This window comes from Stegostoma tigrinum, chromosome 9 (genome assembly GCF_030684315.1).
Source record: "Stegostoma tigrinum isolate sSteTig4 chromosome 9, sSteTig4.hap1, whole genome shotgun sequence".
In the NCBI taxonomy this organism is placed as follows: domain Eukaryota; kingdom Metazoa; phylum Chordata; class Chondrichthyes; order Orectolobiformes; family Stegostomatidae; genus Stegostoma; species Stegostoma tigrinum.
In genome coordinates, this window is record NC_081362.1 from 86,961,016 (window position 1) to 86,978,216 (window position 17,201).

At 45.1% G+C, this 17,201-nt stretch overlaps 1 protein-coding gene across 1 annotated transcript in view; it reads left to right on the top strand.

The window, feature by feature from the left end:
• The window catches only part of LOC125454941 (beta-3 adrenergic receptor), a 41,099-nt gene extending 24,739 nt beyond the window's left edge, over positions 1–16,360 (top strand). The window contains exon 3 of the mRNA XM_048536302.2: positions 11,741–16,360. Within this exon, the coding sequence (XP_048392259.1) occupies positions 11,741–13,093 (1,353 nt within the window). The 3' untranslated portion in view covers positions 13,094–16,360. The remainder of the gene's footprint in view (positions 1–11,740) is intronic.
• Positions 16,361–17,201: the final 841 nt, after the last annotated feature.

The following is a 17,201-nucleotide window of genomic DNA, read 5'->3' on the forward strand; positions in this document are numbered from 1 at the left end:
TATCCAGCATTATGAAAATTGTAAATTCCTTGTAAATGCTTTGGAAGGGCAGGTAAGGTCTGTAGAATTGTCAGGCTATGAAGTTATTTCGGGAGCTTTCTGTTTAAAATATAAAGTAAAAATTGTTTGTCCCTATCTATAAAATCTGAGCTAATTGTTTTACTAGCTATGTGTGCTATTAGTTTTAGCAGCTGTTTGTTGACATGCCCCTATCGTGATTACTGCTTGAGTTCTTTCATTCCACACATCAGGGTTTTAAGTTCAAAGTTTGATTGGTAACTTAAAGAAGTTATTGAAGGATTAGCTGTCTTTATGGTGGGGGCTGCTATGAATATACTTCTGCTTTTGAGATAGAGATAATGGGAACTGCAGATGCTGGAGAATTCCAAGATAATAAAGTGTGGAGCTGGATGAACACAGCAGGCCCAGCAGCATCTCAGGAGCACAGTGCTCCTGAGATGCTGCTGGGCCTGCTGTGTTCATCCAGCTCCACACTTTACTTCTACTTTTGTAAGGGATTAATTATATGGATGGATTTAAAATGAATTGAATGGGCTTTCACAAATATAATAGATACTTCGAGCAGGGTGAGTTGGCTTGGAGGACTGGAGAGGCACAGTGGCTCAATGGTTAGCACTGCTGTCTCATGGCGCCAGGGATCCAGGTTAGATTCCATCCTCGGGCGACTGTGTGGAGTTTATGCATTCTCCCTGCGTCTGTGTGGGTTTTCTTTGGGTGCTCTTCCCACAGTCCAGCAATGTTAGGTGGCTTAGCCATGCTAAATTACCAATATTGTCCAGAGATTAGATTGAATAGCTATGGGAAATGCAGGCTTACAGGGATTGCAGGCTGGGTCTGGGTAGGATGTTCTTTGGAGGTTCGGTGTGGACTTGAGGGGCAAATGATGGGCTTCCACACTATAGGGATTCTATAATTAAGGCAAAAAGAGGTGGCTGGGGGAATGAATGGTAGCCACCTAACAATGTCTTCTGCAACTTACTGCAGTGAGAAACATGACAGTGCGTTACCCTGGAATAACCAAGAGAGTGGGAAAAACAAAAATGGTTTTGTAAAAACAAGAACAGCTTCAGATTTTTCAGACCTATTTTTAGTATATCTGCTTTGTAACTGAATCCTAACCTTAGCTTCCTCCATTGAACAAGGTAGTCAAGACAATGAGTAGCTAGCCGGCCAGTACATTAATATTTTAGAATGGCATTTTCTGGTCTTAAAACTGATTCAGCTTGAATTAGTTCATCTTGAAAATTGAACTTAACCAACTTAGATAATTACAGAACCTCTCTCTACACAAGAAGCATTTTTAACTTATGTGAGCACTAAAGACATGCAATGTCTGCACATCCCTATGTCTTTCACGTTACCATTGTTAGATGGGTGTTCAGCTATTTGAGCTAGAACCTCTGCAATTCCACATTTTTCATTCATTGGAACCCTTTTCTTTGACCGAGTTTATCTGTATGTGGATGGGGCCAATTTCTATATCTCAGTACTCCTGTGAGACATCTCGAGGCTACATTTACTAAGTTAGAGACATTGCAGATACAAGTTGTCAGAGACAGAAGAGTTTTGCACTAATGACTGCATGTTATGTATCTTTGTCAGTACTGGTGCCATGTAATATTACAGAGTATTGGTGTAGCATAATCCTAAAACATTGAATGTTAGCTGCCCTGTTGTTGTGACTTAAGTAGAAGATGATTCAACAAAATTGGCATCACTTTGCTATAAACAAGAACAGTGTACGCTGGGGACTCATGCACCTGCTCACTCTGATTATCTTTCATGGCTTAAGTATCTTTTCCCATCCAGATGGCATGGGAACTGTACAGTGCAGTTCTACCTGTCATTTAACCAACAGGAGTTAGTGAAGCAATGGGTGGAATATTTTGGGATGGGCGGCAAGGGCAATGACGAGAAATCTGAGAGAGTTGTGCAAAAGCTTGGCAAGGTCTCTCCTGATCTCGAGAGCAGCCTGTTGCATTTTCAGACAGAATGCCTGAAATTCTCACCAGCGAATGTAGAGATGAGACTCTCACTAGATGATGTTGAGATGATAACTCTCGCTGGCAAACATTGTCAGAAATCACATGACACCAGGTTATAGTCCAACAGGTTTATTTGAAAATGCAAGCTTTGGGAGCCTCACTCCTCCTTCAGGTGTTAGTGAGAGAGGTAGCATCAGACACAGAATTTATCGTAAAACATCAAAGGTTCACACCATTGATGAGGATGTACTAAATAAACCTGTTAAATCTTTAACAGTTAGGTTTTAATTGATTAATATGTACATGTAAATCCCAGAATTCCTTTCAAATCATGGTCCTGAAAGAACTAAAGGTTTTTATCAGTGGAAAGAAGAGGTGACACTGGCATCCAACATGTGACAGCCTGCCCATATCATCATGGTAACAGCTACAATACACTCCCAGTACACTCCTGTACTTCAGTGCTGCATCTCAGCACCGCTCATTGCAATGTGAGGGACAGGTCCCAGCTCACAGACTGAACCAGGCTCCCAGCGTTCATTCACTTTTCTGCATCCCGGCCTCACCATCTTTGCACTTTGCCCCCTCAGCCAGAGCTAGCGATCTCACAGGACTTCTTCACTGTTTTGTCTCTTAGCACAGGCAGCTCATCATCGTTCCCAGCAGTGCTCTGTCACGTCAAGGGAGAGAGAGAGTCTTCAGGGAGGGGCACGAGCACGGTACGTCTGGGCTGGGAAGGTGTCCCAAATCAGCTTGGATACAGTCTGTCAGTGTCTCCAGGCAGACAGGCACCTCTCCTCATAGGGCAAATACCCCAGACCCAGCCTGAATCCTATTTCCCTGGTGTCAGTTGTTTCCTCCTGTAATAACAGAGAGGCAAGTGCTCAGGGCTGGCAGTGGTTGGTCCAGCTCTGTGTGCAGACAAGGAGAAGTTGGTGAGATGTTCCGAGGGACTGAGCAGGCACCGGGTTCCTGGCGTGGGGGATGGTGCTGTGTACTGGAAGTGGTAGAGCGTGAACCTTGATGGGAACTGAGTGCAGTAATGGAGAGGAGATGGTGGCAGTCATACTGCAGGAGCAGAGTTCGGGCTGGTCTGGTGTCACAGCCCTCTTTGCGGGTCTTGGGGGAAGAGGACCTCTTTCCTCTGCACCACCCAAGGCAGCGAGACCTCCACCCCTCTACCCACAAAGTGGGACTCCGATTTCCCCAATCCAGAGCAAGGATGGCAGGAAGATGTTGCCTGGATTGGTTGCACTTGACCGGCTGCACAACAGTCTGTTAAAGGTGGATTACAGGGTGTCCTTCGAGTCCCAGTGAGTGGTTGTAAGAGGTTCGAGTCAGACAGATTACACAGCATACAGCCCATGGGAGCTGGTTAATGAGGCAAGCATGGTAAGATAATGTGAGAAAACTCAATTGATTGATTGTTTGGCATGTGTGCCACAATACAGTGAAAAGCTTTGTTTACCAGCGGCGCAGGCAGATCATACTAAACAACGGATGTACAGATCAAAAAAGCTTAGACAAAGCCATACAGTTACATTGCACAGGGCATGTGCTTTGGCATTATGAAGAGAAACTATCCATGAAACTTGACCAAAATGACACTTTACCAAAATAGGATAAGATTTAGCCAAAACGTTTTTTCAATATTATGCAAATAACAATAACTTATTGAAATGTAGGAGGGGAACTAGGTCAGTCAGCCTCTTCTGCGCTGTTATTCAATGAGATCATGGCTGATCTGATAATTCTCAAGTCTGCTTTCCTGCCTTTTCCCCATGACCTATGATTCCCTTATTGATTAAAATTCTGTCTGTCTCAGCCTTGACTATGCCTTGAATGACCAACTTCAACAGCCCACCCTATGCAGTAAAATATTCTACAAATTCACTACTTTCTGAGAGAAGAAAAACCTCCTCATCTCTGTCTTAAATGGGCAAACCCCTGTTCTGAGATTATGCTCTCTGGTCCTAAAAAGAGGAAACAAACTTTCCACATCATCCCTATCAAGCTCCCCTAGATTGTGTATGTCTCAGTAAGATTGCCTCTCATTCCTTTAAATTCCAACAAATATGGGCCCAATCTACTCAACCTGTCCACATAAAACATGGTAACAGCCTGGTGAACCTTCCTTGAGCTATCTTTAATACCTGCTATCTCTCCTTAGATAGGCAGACCAAACTGTTCACAGCATTACAGCTGTGGGCTGACTTATATAAGATTAGCAAACTTTCCCTGTGTTTTATACTCTATTCCCTTTGAAATAAAGGGTGATACCCATTTGCTGTCCCTTTCTCTGTGATGAACTTGTATGCTGGCTTTTTCGAATTCATGCACGAGGTCTTCCAAATCCATCTGTTCTCTAGCATTGTGCCAAAGATTTTGAAGTAATATTCAGCTTCTCTATTCTTCCTTCCAAAGTGAATAACCTCATGTTTTCCTACCTCTATTCCATCTGCCAAGTTTTTGCACACTCACTTGATCTGTATCCCTCTGCAGACTCCTTGTGTCGTCCTCATCACCTGCCTTCTCATCTATTTTTGTGTGATCCACAAACGTGGCTGTAGGACATTCACTTGCCTCATCCAGATCAATACTGTAAGTAACTATGGACCCAGCACTGATCCCTGTGGCACTCCACTAGTTACAGTGCCTCGCCTTATTCTACTCTTCCACTTGTTAGTCAATTCTCTATTCAACTTACTTTCAATACCATGGGGCCCTATCTTATTAAGTAGCCTAATGTGTGACATCTTATCAAATGGCTTCTGAAAATTCAAACATATTATATCTACTGCTTCCCCTTTATCAATCCTGCTTGTTACCTCCTCAAAAGATTCTAATAAAGTTGTCAAGCATGTCTTCCTCTTTATGAAGCCATTTGACTCTGCTTGATCAGAAATCTTTCTAAATGTTGTGTTATGTCCTAATAGATACTATCATTTTCCCAATAAGAGGTGTTACGCTAACTGGCCTATAGTTACGTTTTTTGTCTCTATACATTTTTAAGTAATTTGTGTTACTTGGCAGTTTTCCCATCCTTTGTGACTTTCCTAGAATCTAAGGATTTTAGGAAGATTACTACAGCATGCACTACCTTTGTAGCTACTTCCTTCAATATCCTAGGACACATTCCATCAGATCCAGGGGACTTATCGGCTTTAGCTTCATTTGTTTCTCTAACACCTTTTTCCAGTAATTGTTACTTTCTTTATTTCTGTCCTCATTTTGCCCCTTGATTATTTAGTAAATTTGGAATGCTATTAGTGTCTTCTACTAAGAAGACTAATGCAAAGTATTTATTTAAATCCTCTGCCATTTCCTGGTTCCCCCATTATTATTTCCTCAGCTTCATTCCCTCAGGGGCCTGCATTCATTTTGGCTTCTCTTTCTCTTTTTATATATTTCAAGAAGATCTCGCTGTCAATCTTGATATTAGTTGCACGTTTACCCTCACAGTTATTCTCCTGCCTCTTTATTGATTTTTAAAACTTTACCAACCCTCTGGTTTATCACTAATCTTTTGATGCAGTCAGCAGTCTGGGCATTGAAAGATGCATGTCAAATCATTCTCCAGTCACCAAAAAGGATCTCTCACAAATCACTAGTATCAGTCATATGCTCAGGCAGTTATTTCTAAAAGGGAGAAGTGAAACACCAGGGATTTGAAGAGATAGTGGGAACTGTCAATGCTGGAGAATCTGAGCTAACACAGTGTGAAGCTGGATGAACACAGCAGGCCAAGCAGCATCAGAGGAGCAGGAAAGCTGATGTTTCGGGTTCAGACCTGCTTGGCCTGCTGTGTTCGTCCAGCTTCACACCGTGTTATCTCTGGGATTTGAAGACCTTACTTTTATTTTAAAGACTAGAAATATTCACCAGTCAGCTGCTTTGCTGGCTCTTACATCATGCTGTGGTTTGTGACATCACTCTCCTCTCAGTTCACACGTTTTATTTTCTCCCCCCTTAGCTCTCGGTCTCTCAAGAGTTAAAGTGCTTCTGTCCGTCCCCCTTTGTACCACATTTCCCCAGTTGGAAACCAATTTCCAGCTGTATAGTCAATAACTGACTCAGCCTTCGCCTTGCTCTGCTGAGGGCTCTCGCTGATTATGCTCCTTAAAGAGGATTTAATAAAATATTCTGTACAGTAAGGCAAAGACAGCGTAAACCCACTTAAAATTAAATTTGTGCTCCTAAGATGCTGCTTGGCCTGCTGTGTTCATCCGGCTCCTCACTTTGTTATCTCAGATTCTCCAGCATCTGCAGTTCCCATTATCTCTAAAATTAAATGGTAATTGAACAGTTACCATGTAAGCAGATACAAGGTAATGGACGTGCTTCGGTGAGCTGATATGGACTTGATGGGTTGAATAACTCTATCCTTTTACTCCTCAATGGTAAAGGAATGGGATTAGAGAGAGCAGCCTGCCATGCTTACAGACTGATGAACAGGTGATTACGTGAAATCTAATTAACTTTATTTTGTGTACTTCATGTTGAATTGTAGATATTTCCTAATCAACCTGTTCAGGGTGTGTTATGACACACATTGAACCTGGATTCAGAGGCAGGGAGACCTGAATTAAAAAGAGCCCTCTAATTTTCATTTTTTAAAAAAGTTTTTATTCATTTATAGGACGTGGGTGTCACTGGCCAGGTCAACATTTATTGCCCATCCCTAATTTCCCAGAGGGCATTTAAAAGCCAACCACATTGCTGTGGGACCGGAGCCACGTGTCAGCCAGACTGGATACAGACGGCAGTTTCCTTTCCTGAAGGGGACATTAGTGAACCAGATAGGTTTTTCTAACAACTGGAAATGGTTTCATGGTCATCACCAGAGTCCAGATGTTTTTTAAACTAACTTCAAATTCCACTGTCCGCCATAGTGGGATTTGAACACAGGTCCCAAGAACTTTAATTTGGATCTCTGGATTAATAGTCTAACAACAATACCACTATGACATTTCCTCCCCCAGGCTTTTCCTTCCTAATCATTTCTCCTTCCCCCACCCTCTTTAATATGCTGCTTTGTGCAGAGAAATTGACTGCACTCTGGTATCTCGATTGAATTGAAACAATCACTGTTGCTAAACTGACCGAAAATGAACCAGTGTCAGAGTCACAGAATTGTACAGCACAGAAACAGACCCTTTGGACCAAATCATTTGTGCTGACCTGATATCCTAAAATAATGTAGTCCCATTTGCAGCATTTGGTCTATATCCCTCTTAAACTTTCCTATTCAGATACTCATCTAGCTGCCTTTTAAATGTCATAATTTTACTCACCTCCACCACTTCCTCTGGCAGCTCATTCCATATGCGCACCACCCTCTGCATGAAAAAGTTGCCCCTTAGGTTCCTTTTAAATCTTTCCCCTCTCACCTTAAACCTATGCCCCTCTAGTTTTGGACTCTCCCACCCTGGGGAAAAGATCTTGGGTTACTCAGCCTGTCCATGACACCCATGATTTTATAAACCTCTAATAGCGTCACCCCCTCAGGTCTGACGCTCCAGGGAAAATAGCCCCAGCCTACTCAGTCCGTCCTAGTGGCTCAAACCCTCCAAACCTGGCAATGACCTTGTAAATCTTTTTTCTGACCCCTTTCAAGTTTAACAACATCTTTCCTGTGGCGAGGAGAATAGAATTGAATGTGATATCCTGAAAGTGGCTTGTACAGCCACAACATCACATCCCAACTCCTATACTCAATGTGCTGACCAGTGAAGGCAAGTATACCAAACAGTTTCTTAACCACCCTGTCTACCTGTGATTCCACATTCACGGAATTATGTGTCTGCATCTCTGGGTTCCTTTGTTTGGCAACACTCCCAAGGGCCCCACTATTAACTGTATACATCCTGCCCTGGTTTGCCTTACCAAAACGCGACACCTCACGTTTATCTAAATTAAACTTTGTCTGCCACTCCTTGCTCTATTGGCCCAACTGATCAAGGTCCTGTTGTACTCTGAGATAACCTTCGTCACTGTCCACTACACCACCAAACTTACTAACTGTAACTCCTGTATTCACATCTGAATCATTTATATAAATGACAAAAAGCACTGGACCCAGCACCGATCCCTGTGGCACACTGATGGTCACAGGCTTACAGTCTGAAAAACAACCTTCCACCATCACCCTATGTCTCCTATCTTCAAGCCAATTTAGTATCCAATTGGCTAGCTTCCCTAGATTCCATGTGATCTAACCTTACTGACCAGTGTACCATGTGAAAACTTGATGAAAGTCTTACTGAAGTCAATATAGATGGCATCTACCACTTTGCCTCCATTAGCCTTCTCTGTCACTTCTTCAGAAAACACAATCAAGTTAGTGAGACATGATTTCCCTTGCACAGAGCTGTGTTAACTCTCCCTAATCAGTCCTTGCCTTTCCAAATGCCTTTAAATCCTGTCTCTCAGAGTCCCCTCCAACAACTTACCCACCACTGATGTCAGGCTCACCAGTCTATAGTACCCTGGCTTTTCCTTATGCCCCTTTCTTAAATAGTGGCACTACATTAGCCAACCTTTAGTCTTCTAGCACCTCATCTGCGGCTTTCGATGATACAAGGGGGCCCAGCGATCACTCCCCTAGCTCCCCGCAAAGTTCTGGGATATACCTGTTCAGGGATTTATCCACCTTAATACATTTTAAGAACCCCAGCATCTCTTCCTCTGTAAAATGGACACTTTTCAAGATGTTGCTATTTATTTCTCCAAGTTCTCTAGCTTCCATATCCTTCTCCACCACAAACACTGATTGAAATAAGCCCTTAGTATCTCACCCACCTCCTCTGGTTTCACATACAAATGGCCACACTGATTTTATTAAGGGTGACACTGACTCGAGATAAACATTGCTCCAGATCCCCTTTAAGGTGCCATTTAAAACTTGCCTCTGTAACTAAGTCACTTAGTCACCTATTCTAATGGCTGCGTGTGAAATGATGTCTGATTATAGCTGCCGGTACCTTGGAACCTTTGACTGCAGCAAAGGTGCTATGTGAATGCAAGTTGTTGTCATCTGTGACAGTCCACGTTGCACTCACAGAAAGCCATCAGAGAGTCCCAAAAGGGTGATCGTTTTGCAGAGGTTGCAATGTTAAAACTTTAGAACTTAATGTTTAAAAGGGAGCCTCTAATCTTCAGGTCCAAACTTAACTTCATTGTATAAAGTCCAGGTTGAACGTAGTGGAGAATGGGAGGGTTGAGTTCTGAGCATAATCTCTCAGGTAGGAGATTTTGGTATTGGGAGTGTTGCACAGAACATGGTGGAGTAGTTAAATGGCTTAAATGGAAAAGATGGGCTCATTATGGAATGTAAGTTAAAGAGGTGATTTTACGATGATTAAAGAATTTATTTAAGTTGATAAGAGACACAGTAATTCCTCTGATTTGGGGAGTCCAGAATAAGGAGATAGAGTGAGATTTGAACGGGTCCAATCAGGATTGATAGCAAGGAACACTGCTTCACACAGAACTGCAGTGGGAAATCTGCAACTCTCTCTCTGCCAAAACGCTGGGGGTTAATTGAAAATTTCAAAGTTGATGTCAGTGGATTGTCAGGCAAGGGAATTAAGGAGCACTGAGCAAAAACAGGCAAGGGAGTTGTGGGCAGAAATTAGCCAGGATTTAATTTTCCTTCCAGATGAATAGAATTGAAAGGCAGAGAAATGGTGTTGAACTCATATAGGACATGGTGAAATCTCATTTGGAATTCAAGAACGTAGACACTGAACAAGGTACAAAAAAAGCTTACATCCATTTAACATCATTTCTTTTTCTTACTTCACCAGTTTGTCATCAGCTCTGGGGGCCTACATTATCTACCCTTTTGATCCTCCTCGACCTCTGTCAAAGTATTATAAAAACTATTTTTCAACACCTTTCGTTTCTGAACAACAAGTCGTACTAGATCCAAAATGTTAACTCTGTTTCTCCTTCCACAGATACTGCCATTCTGCTGAGTTTCTCTGGCATTTTCTACGTTTGAGAAGAAAGATTTACAAGGCCAATACCAGAAATGAAAGTTTGCATCCACCAGCAATATACTACAGAAAAAAGAAGTGGTTAAACAGTGACCTACTAGAGATCTTTAAAATTACAAACAAGTTTAATAGGGTAGATGTGGAAAAATGCTTCCATTTGTGCCAAAACCAGTGCGCAATTAACAGTGAATGTCTTCACTCAGAGTTCGGTTAGAAATTGGAACTAGGTGAGGTAAATAGTGTCGATACTAGATAATTTATTTTTGATTTAACTCATGGACTTGGACATCACTAGCTAGACCAGTATTTATTACCCATCTCTAATTGCCCAGAGGACAGTCAAGAGCCAAACACAATGCTGTGGATTTGGAGTCATATGTAGGCCAGACCAGGTAAGGATGCAGATTTCTTTCTCTAAAGGACATTAGTGAACCCCAGATGAGTTTATGGTCATCATTAGACTCCTAATTCCAGGTTTTATTTACATTTAAATTCCACATCTACCATGGTGGGATTCAAACCTGAGTCCCTAGAAAGTTAGCTGAGGTTTTGGGATTAATAGCCTAATTATAATACCACTAGGCCATTGCTTCCCCTAATTACAGGGTGGGGGAGATGGGGAACAGAGGGGAATGGAATAGAAGGATCTGTTAATGATATGAGATGATGTAAACTGGAAGGAAGGTCAAATGGAGGACAAATTCCTGCATTAAACTGTTGGGCTGAGTGGTCTGTTTGTTTGTTTGTGTGCTGCATACTGGAGAACCAGAATTTGAGTCTCACCTGCTGATAGGTCTGTGGGCAGAGGGGCCCATCAATTCCCCAGGTGGGTCTCTCTCTCCCCTCCCAGCTGCCCAACCTCTCTGCAATTTAATGCAGGCCTGTCCTATCCCACTTGAGGTCCTCACTGGCCAATTCTTACTGTTTCCTTGAGGCTGATGGGTTCGGACTGTGGGCTGGACTGGTGAAGCCTGTGGGTCATTTTACTCAGGCCCTGGGTGTGAAAGTGAGGTGGTCGGGTTGGGAGTTGGTGGGTGTTGGGGGGTGGGGGGGGTGGGGGGGGGGGGGTGCCTCCCCAGAAGGTCCTTTCCCGCAGTAGACAGCAACCACCACACCCCCTCCCCAAACAACAAATGTTGCCTTTCCCTCACTTCCAGTCAGCAGCTTGGGACATCCACCCACCCACTCACTCGCACACGCGCCCAACTCTGGACACTGAGCCTTTGAATCTGGAGACTGCTAGTCATCCCAGTCCTGACGGAATTACAGTCACCAACCATTACTGGCCAATCTCCACTCCCTGGAGTGTCCAATAGCTGTGGCCTATAGTGGGGGCATGGCTGATGGGATAATCCTTGACTTGACTTCCCTGCCTTTTCCCCCCACAACCTCACTCATTACAAATCTGTTTACCTCTGCCTGAATATACTTAACAAGCCGGCCCTCTGCTGTAAAGAATTCCACAGAGTCACTCCCCTCTGAGAGAAGAAATTCCTCTCCTTTGCCTTTAAACGGGCGACCCACACCCCTCCCCTTATTGTGATACCCAGCTATGATTTCTCCTTTGGAAAATGCAATTCTGTTTGAGTGGGGATTGGCTGGGGGGGGCTGTGGGGGAAGGAGGGGGTGAATAGTTTGTTCTAGTTCCTAGGTGATTTGCAGTGAGCCCACTGTTGCTGCCTGCACTGATATTGTTGCTTGTTGTGTGTTTCCTTTCTCTCTCTCTGGCTGCAGGATCTATGCCTCTATGTGGGTTACACCTCCTCGGTTTACTGCACAGCCTCAGTGCTGACACTAGCAGCCATTGCCCTGGACCGATACCATGCCATCATCGACTGCCTGCAGTATAACTCGCAGAGCACCGTGCGCCGGACGGTTGCCACTGTGGTCTGGATCTGGCTGCAGTCGGCCCTCAGCAGCTGCCCCCCGTTGCTGGGCTGGGGCCGCTTTGGCTATTCACCGGCAGGTTACAGCTGCTCGGTGGAGTGGGCCGACAGCCTGAGTTACACCGGCTTTGTGGCCGTCTTCTCCTTCCTGCTGCCCGCCTCGGTTATGGTCTTCTGCTACACCCGGATCGTCAAGGTGGCGCGGGGGCATGCAAAGCGGATCCATGACATCGAGAGCCAGCTGCATCGCCACGGCAACCCTGGGGAGCTGCCTGGCGACAGGCCGACATTTTCCCAGCTGATCTGCAGTGTCGACTCCCGGGGCTGCGAGGAGGCCCAGGCCCAGGCTCAGGTCGCGGCCCAGGCCCAGGCCAAGGCTCGGGCAGGGGGCCTGGGCAAGAGACCTGACATCTTCCCCCGGTGCGGCTCCCCGGGCCGGGAGCACCACGGTGCTTTCCGCCTCTTCCTGGTGATCTTTGCCTTCTTCTGCTGCTGGGTGCCGTACGAGATTGTGGGCCTAGTGCGGGCTGTGGAGGCAGCGGCACTGAGAGCAGACAAGGCCCAAGCCCCCTCTCCCTCCCGCATTCCCCCCGCTGTGTTGACGGTCGTGCACTGGCTGGCTCTCCTGAACTCGGACATTAACCCACTGCTGTATGCCCTGCTGAGCCGGCGTTTCCGTAAGGCCCTGCGTTATTGGCAACGTAGGCTGGAGGCCAAGGTGTGGCTGAGAGGCCCAAGAGCCCGGCAGGAGGAGGGGGCCAACGCTGCTGGAGGAGGAGGAGGAGGAGGAGGAGGAGGAGGAAGTGGAGCTGCCGTCTCCCTCTTCCAGCCCAACCCGGGCACTGAGCAGAAGAGGACCAATTCCAACACCACTGCCATCACCCAGCTCAGCCCCCAACATCGGCTGCAAACCCGGTCCTGCTCTGTCTTCTCTGTCAGCTCCTTCCCTCAGGATCGCTCGCCCTTCGATGCCTCGGCTGACTCTCCGCTGTTTCTCCGACCCGAATGGACGATGGAAGAGCCAGGAGGACGGCAGAGCGAGATTCCCGGCACCCGCTATTTAAATGTTCCCCAGCACATGCCACCAGAAACGGACACCATGCTGCTGAACTCTCCGCCCCTCAGTGAGAAACCCACATCCACCTTCCTATTTGGGAAGATCACAGTGAAGGTGGAGAACAACACCATTGTCGAGTTGTAGATGCTGGAACTTTTCCCACCTGTACCTGAACCTTTGTATTTGCCTCTTGGGGAGGCTTCCCTCCTGCCCTCAATGGACATGCCAAAGTGAATGAATGAACTTTCGGAGGGTTGAGTATTGTATTCAGTCATTGGTTATACAGGCAGACACGTGCCCTTCACTGTTGGTACAGGCAGATATGTGCCCCTCGCTGGTGGGACAGGCATGCATGTCCTCTCACGGTTGGTACAGGTGAACACATGCCCCTTTCTATTGATCCAGGCAGACACAAGCCTTCACTGTTGGTACAGGCAGACACAAGCCTTCACTGTTGGTACAGGCAGACACGCCTTCACTGTTGGTACAGGCAGATACGTGCCCCTCTCTCTGTTGATACAGGCAGACACATGCCCTTCACTGTTGGTACAGGCAGACACACATTCACTCTTGGTACAGGCGGACACATGTCCTCTCACTGCTGGTACAGGCAGACACGTGTCCTCTCACTGCTGGTACAGGCGGACACATGCCCTCTCACTGCTGGTACAAGCAGGCACGTGTCCTCTCACTGCTGGTACAGGCGGACACATGCCCTCTCACTGCTGGTACAGGCGGACACATGTCCTCTCACTGCTGGTACAGGCGGACACATGCCCTCTCACTGCTGGTACAGGCGGACACATGTCCTCTCACTGCTGGTACAGGCGGACACATGCCCTCTCACTGCTGGTACAGGCGGACACATGTCCTCTCACTGCTGGTACAGGCGGACACATGCCCTCTCACTGCTGGTACAGGCGGACACATGCCCTTGCTATCAGATGCTGTTAGCAAAGTGGGGGCCGTGCAGCACCTGTCTTACACAGGGCCCTAGGGCCTAAAAGATAGAAGCGGGATTAAAGAGACAGAACCATGAAGAAAGGGCATTACCCTACATAAACTTGACACACAGGAAATGACCAATTGCTCCATCCACCCCTGTTCTACCCTATTCCCCACCCCACTCACTGTCACATGATCTACCTTGGGAGAGGCAATTAGACAGAAAACCAAACCACAGTTAGGGTTTCAGAAAATAACATTTGCTATCAATTCTTCTTGAATTCAGCTAAGATCTCAGAGCAGGTGTGTAAACCATCGTTAGTAAACCAGTTCAGATTTGGTCTGTGCTGATGGCTGCAAGTTTAAAATGACTGTGCAACACCTCAATTGCCCACCGTCACACACTGACTGGCTTCCTCCATGCTCTATAGATACACATAGCAAGGGAACATCAGTCTGATGCCATTTTACATTGAACATCTTGTACACATTAGCATTTGCAGATGGTTTGAGATGATGCAACTCTGCCCTCAGTTTATCATACTTTGTTCCAAAAAGAAACCCTACTTTCTATCTCACTAATCATCCAATCTTTACCTTGGCAGAAGCAAAATACTGCAGATGCTGGAGACCTGAAATAAAATCAGAAAGTGCTGAAGAATCTCAGCGGGTCTGGCAGCATGTATGGAGAGGGAAGCTTGAGATTGTCAATATCCATAGCTCCAGCCCTCCATCCACAGTGATGTTATCTGCAAGAGGCAAACAAACAGAAACACAATAAAGGAATAAATAATTTGGATAGTTGAATTTATCTTCATCACTCTTTACTGAATTCTGTCAAGACCTCAGAGCTGAAAAGGCAAATGTGCTAATCATTCTTCAGAAGCTGAGTCACATTGGATTCAAATTGTGTTAATCTGTTTCACTCTCTCCGCAGATACTGCCAGACCAGCTGGGTTTCTCCTGTATTTTCTGATTTTATTGGCAATTTTCATGTTTTGTTTAATGGGCTACAAAAGAATGAAAATGTTCTTACATTACTAAAGATTAGATATCAAAGCATGGATGTTGCAACCAGCTCCATGTTTCAGTTCAATAGGATACTGCTTGACTGTGCCAAAGAGCAAGACTTGAACTCAGATAAAATCCATTCCCTGACGCACAGTTAAAATTGGGCACAAAGAGTTCTGTGCACCCAAAGTCACTTTGTGTTGTTGTTTGTAGGTATCCTTTGTTAGCTGGTAAATTAGTGTGTTTCGGGTAAGATAAGTAAGTGGTTCAAGTTTTGTGGTGACTGTTTGGAACCTGCAGTATAGTAGCTGATGTTCATTGATTTTTATTGTGGGCTGAATGGCCTGCTCATGTTTCAATGTACAAACATGAATGGTCAAAGGCTGTTGAGTTAATTCATCAATTAAATGGTATTTCTCGGCTAATGTAACAGCATTGTTAACTTGATGACTTTAAATGGGTCAATGCCTCTGTTAAAGAAGTGAATAATGCCATTCAATTAATACCCAGCTCTACCTCTACACCAACTTTCCCAAACTCACTTTTGTTTCTGTGCTCTTGAACTGTTTGACACACAGTCTTAGATTAACTGTAATTCTCTCCAATTGGCAAGACTAAAAAAAATCATTGTCACCACTCCCCCTGCCCCACTCCAATGACCAGCTCTGTACCTTCACCACTGACTTCACAGTCGTGTTCCAGACTGAATCAAACTGTTCACAGCGGCATTGTTCTTCAGTTGAATTTCCAAACCATATTCTTAGTGTAATAGAAACTCTGTATCATTTCTTCCCTGACGTCATCTGCTGCTTAAACCTTTATCAGTTTATTGTTGCCTCCACACTCAATTAATCCCATATTGACCCGACTGGCCTCCCAGCCTCCACTCTCCGTAAACTTTAGCTCATTCCTGACTGTGCATCTGGTGAGTCATGTCACACCCAGCCACATGCCCATCAGAATTAAGCTTAGCATGACCTCATGATGACCATCTTCTTCTACGTCCTTATCCTTAGCCCCCACACTCCAGGCCTTGTCGTCACAGGGGCTACTACAACACGCCTGTCAACCCATTGTCAGCCGCAAATGGTTCCAATGAGCAGCTATTAGGCGATTAACCCAGCCCTTTGCCTGTCCAACTGTGTTTCTCTCTCCTTGGTCTCTCTCTCTCAACCTATCGTTTACTCCCCCCCCCCCCCCTCACTCCACCCTATCTCCTTCATAAATACCAACCTTTTCCTCGCCACCATCAGTTCTGAAGATGGGTCACTGGACCCCAAAACATTGGCTCTGCTTTCTCTCCACAGATGCTGCCAGACCTTCCGAGTTTTTCCAGTAATCTCTGTTGATTCTTACAGCCTTGGGTCCTCTCTTCCCCATTAAAGGTTATATTATCAATGCAAATTGTTGCCTTTTTTTTATAAACAAACCATCGTTTTATTTAACATTACTTGCTTTCTCAGCCTCAGTGTGGACCTCAAATGAGTTCTTCAAGTGTTCTCACTACTGTGACACCAGATTCTGAAATATCGAAGATGAAAATTGCAACGTATAGAAAGACAATAAACATTTCTTCAACATTGTCTTTACAAACAGTCTGTGCGTCAACGTAAGCCATGTTACTAGGTGACTGTTTCATGAAGTGAAACAAAATGGTACAGACAAATTCAAAGTTGAAAAGTTCTCCTGACAATGCAGAAAGTCTGTTTGGAGTAACTCACTGGGCCTTTCCTGTTAAGGGAGACTGCATGACCTCTGGTTGATTGTAGCTGAACTGACAATGCAAGTGCTTCAAGAAGTAATCAAAGTTGGAGGATTTGACCTACAGGGAGAGGCTGAATAGGCTGGGTGTTTATAAAATCACGAGGGGCGTGAATAGGTTAAATAGGCAAGGTATTTTTCGCTCAGGGTGCAGGAGTCCAAAAGTAGATGGCACAGGTTCAACGTGAGAGGGGAAGTATATAAAAGGGATCCAAGAGGCAACGTTTTCACACAGAGGGGTTTGTGTGTATGGAATCAGCTGCCAGAGGAAGTGGTGGAGGCTGGTATAGTAACAACACTTAAAAGGCATCTGGATGGGTACATGAACAGGAAGGGTTTAGAGGGACGTGGGCCAAATGCTGGCAAATGGGACTAGATTTATATAGGATATCAGGTTGGACCAAAGAGCCTGTTTCTGTGCTAAACAACTGCTCTTCCAATTCCATTCACTTCCTGCAAATAAAAGGAGTTGTCACGAGTATCCGAGTTAACAAAGTGCGGAGCTGGATGAATACAGCAGGACAAGCAGCATCTT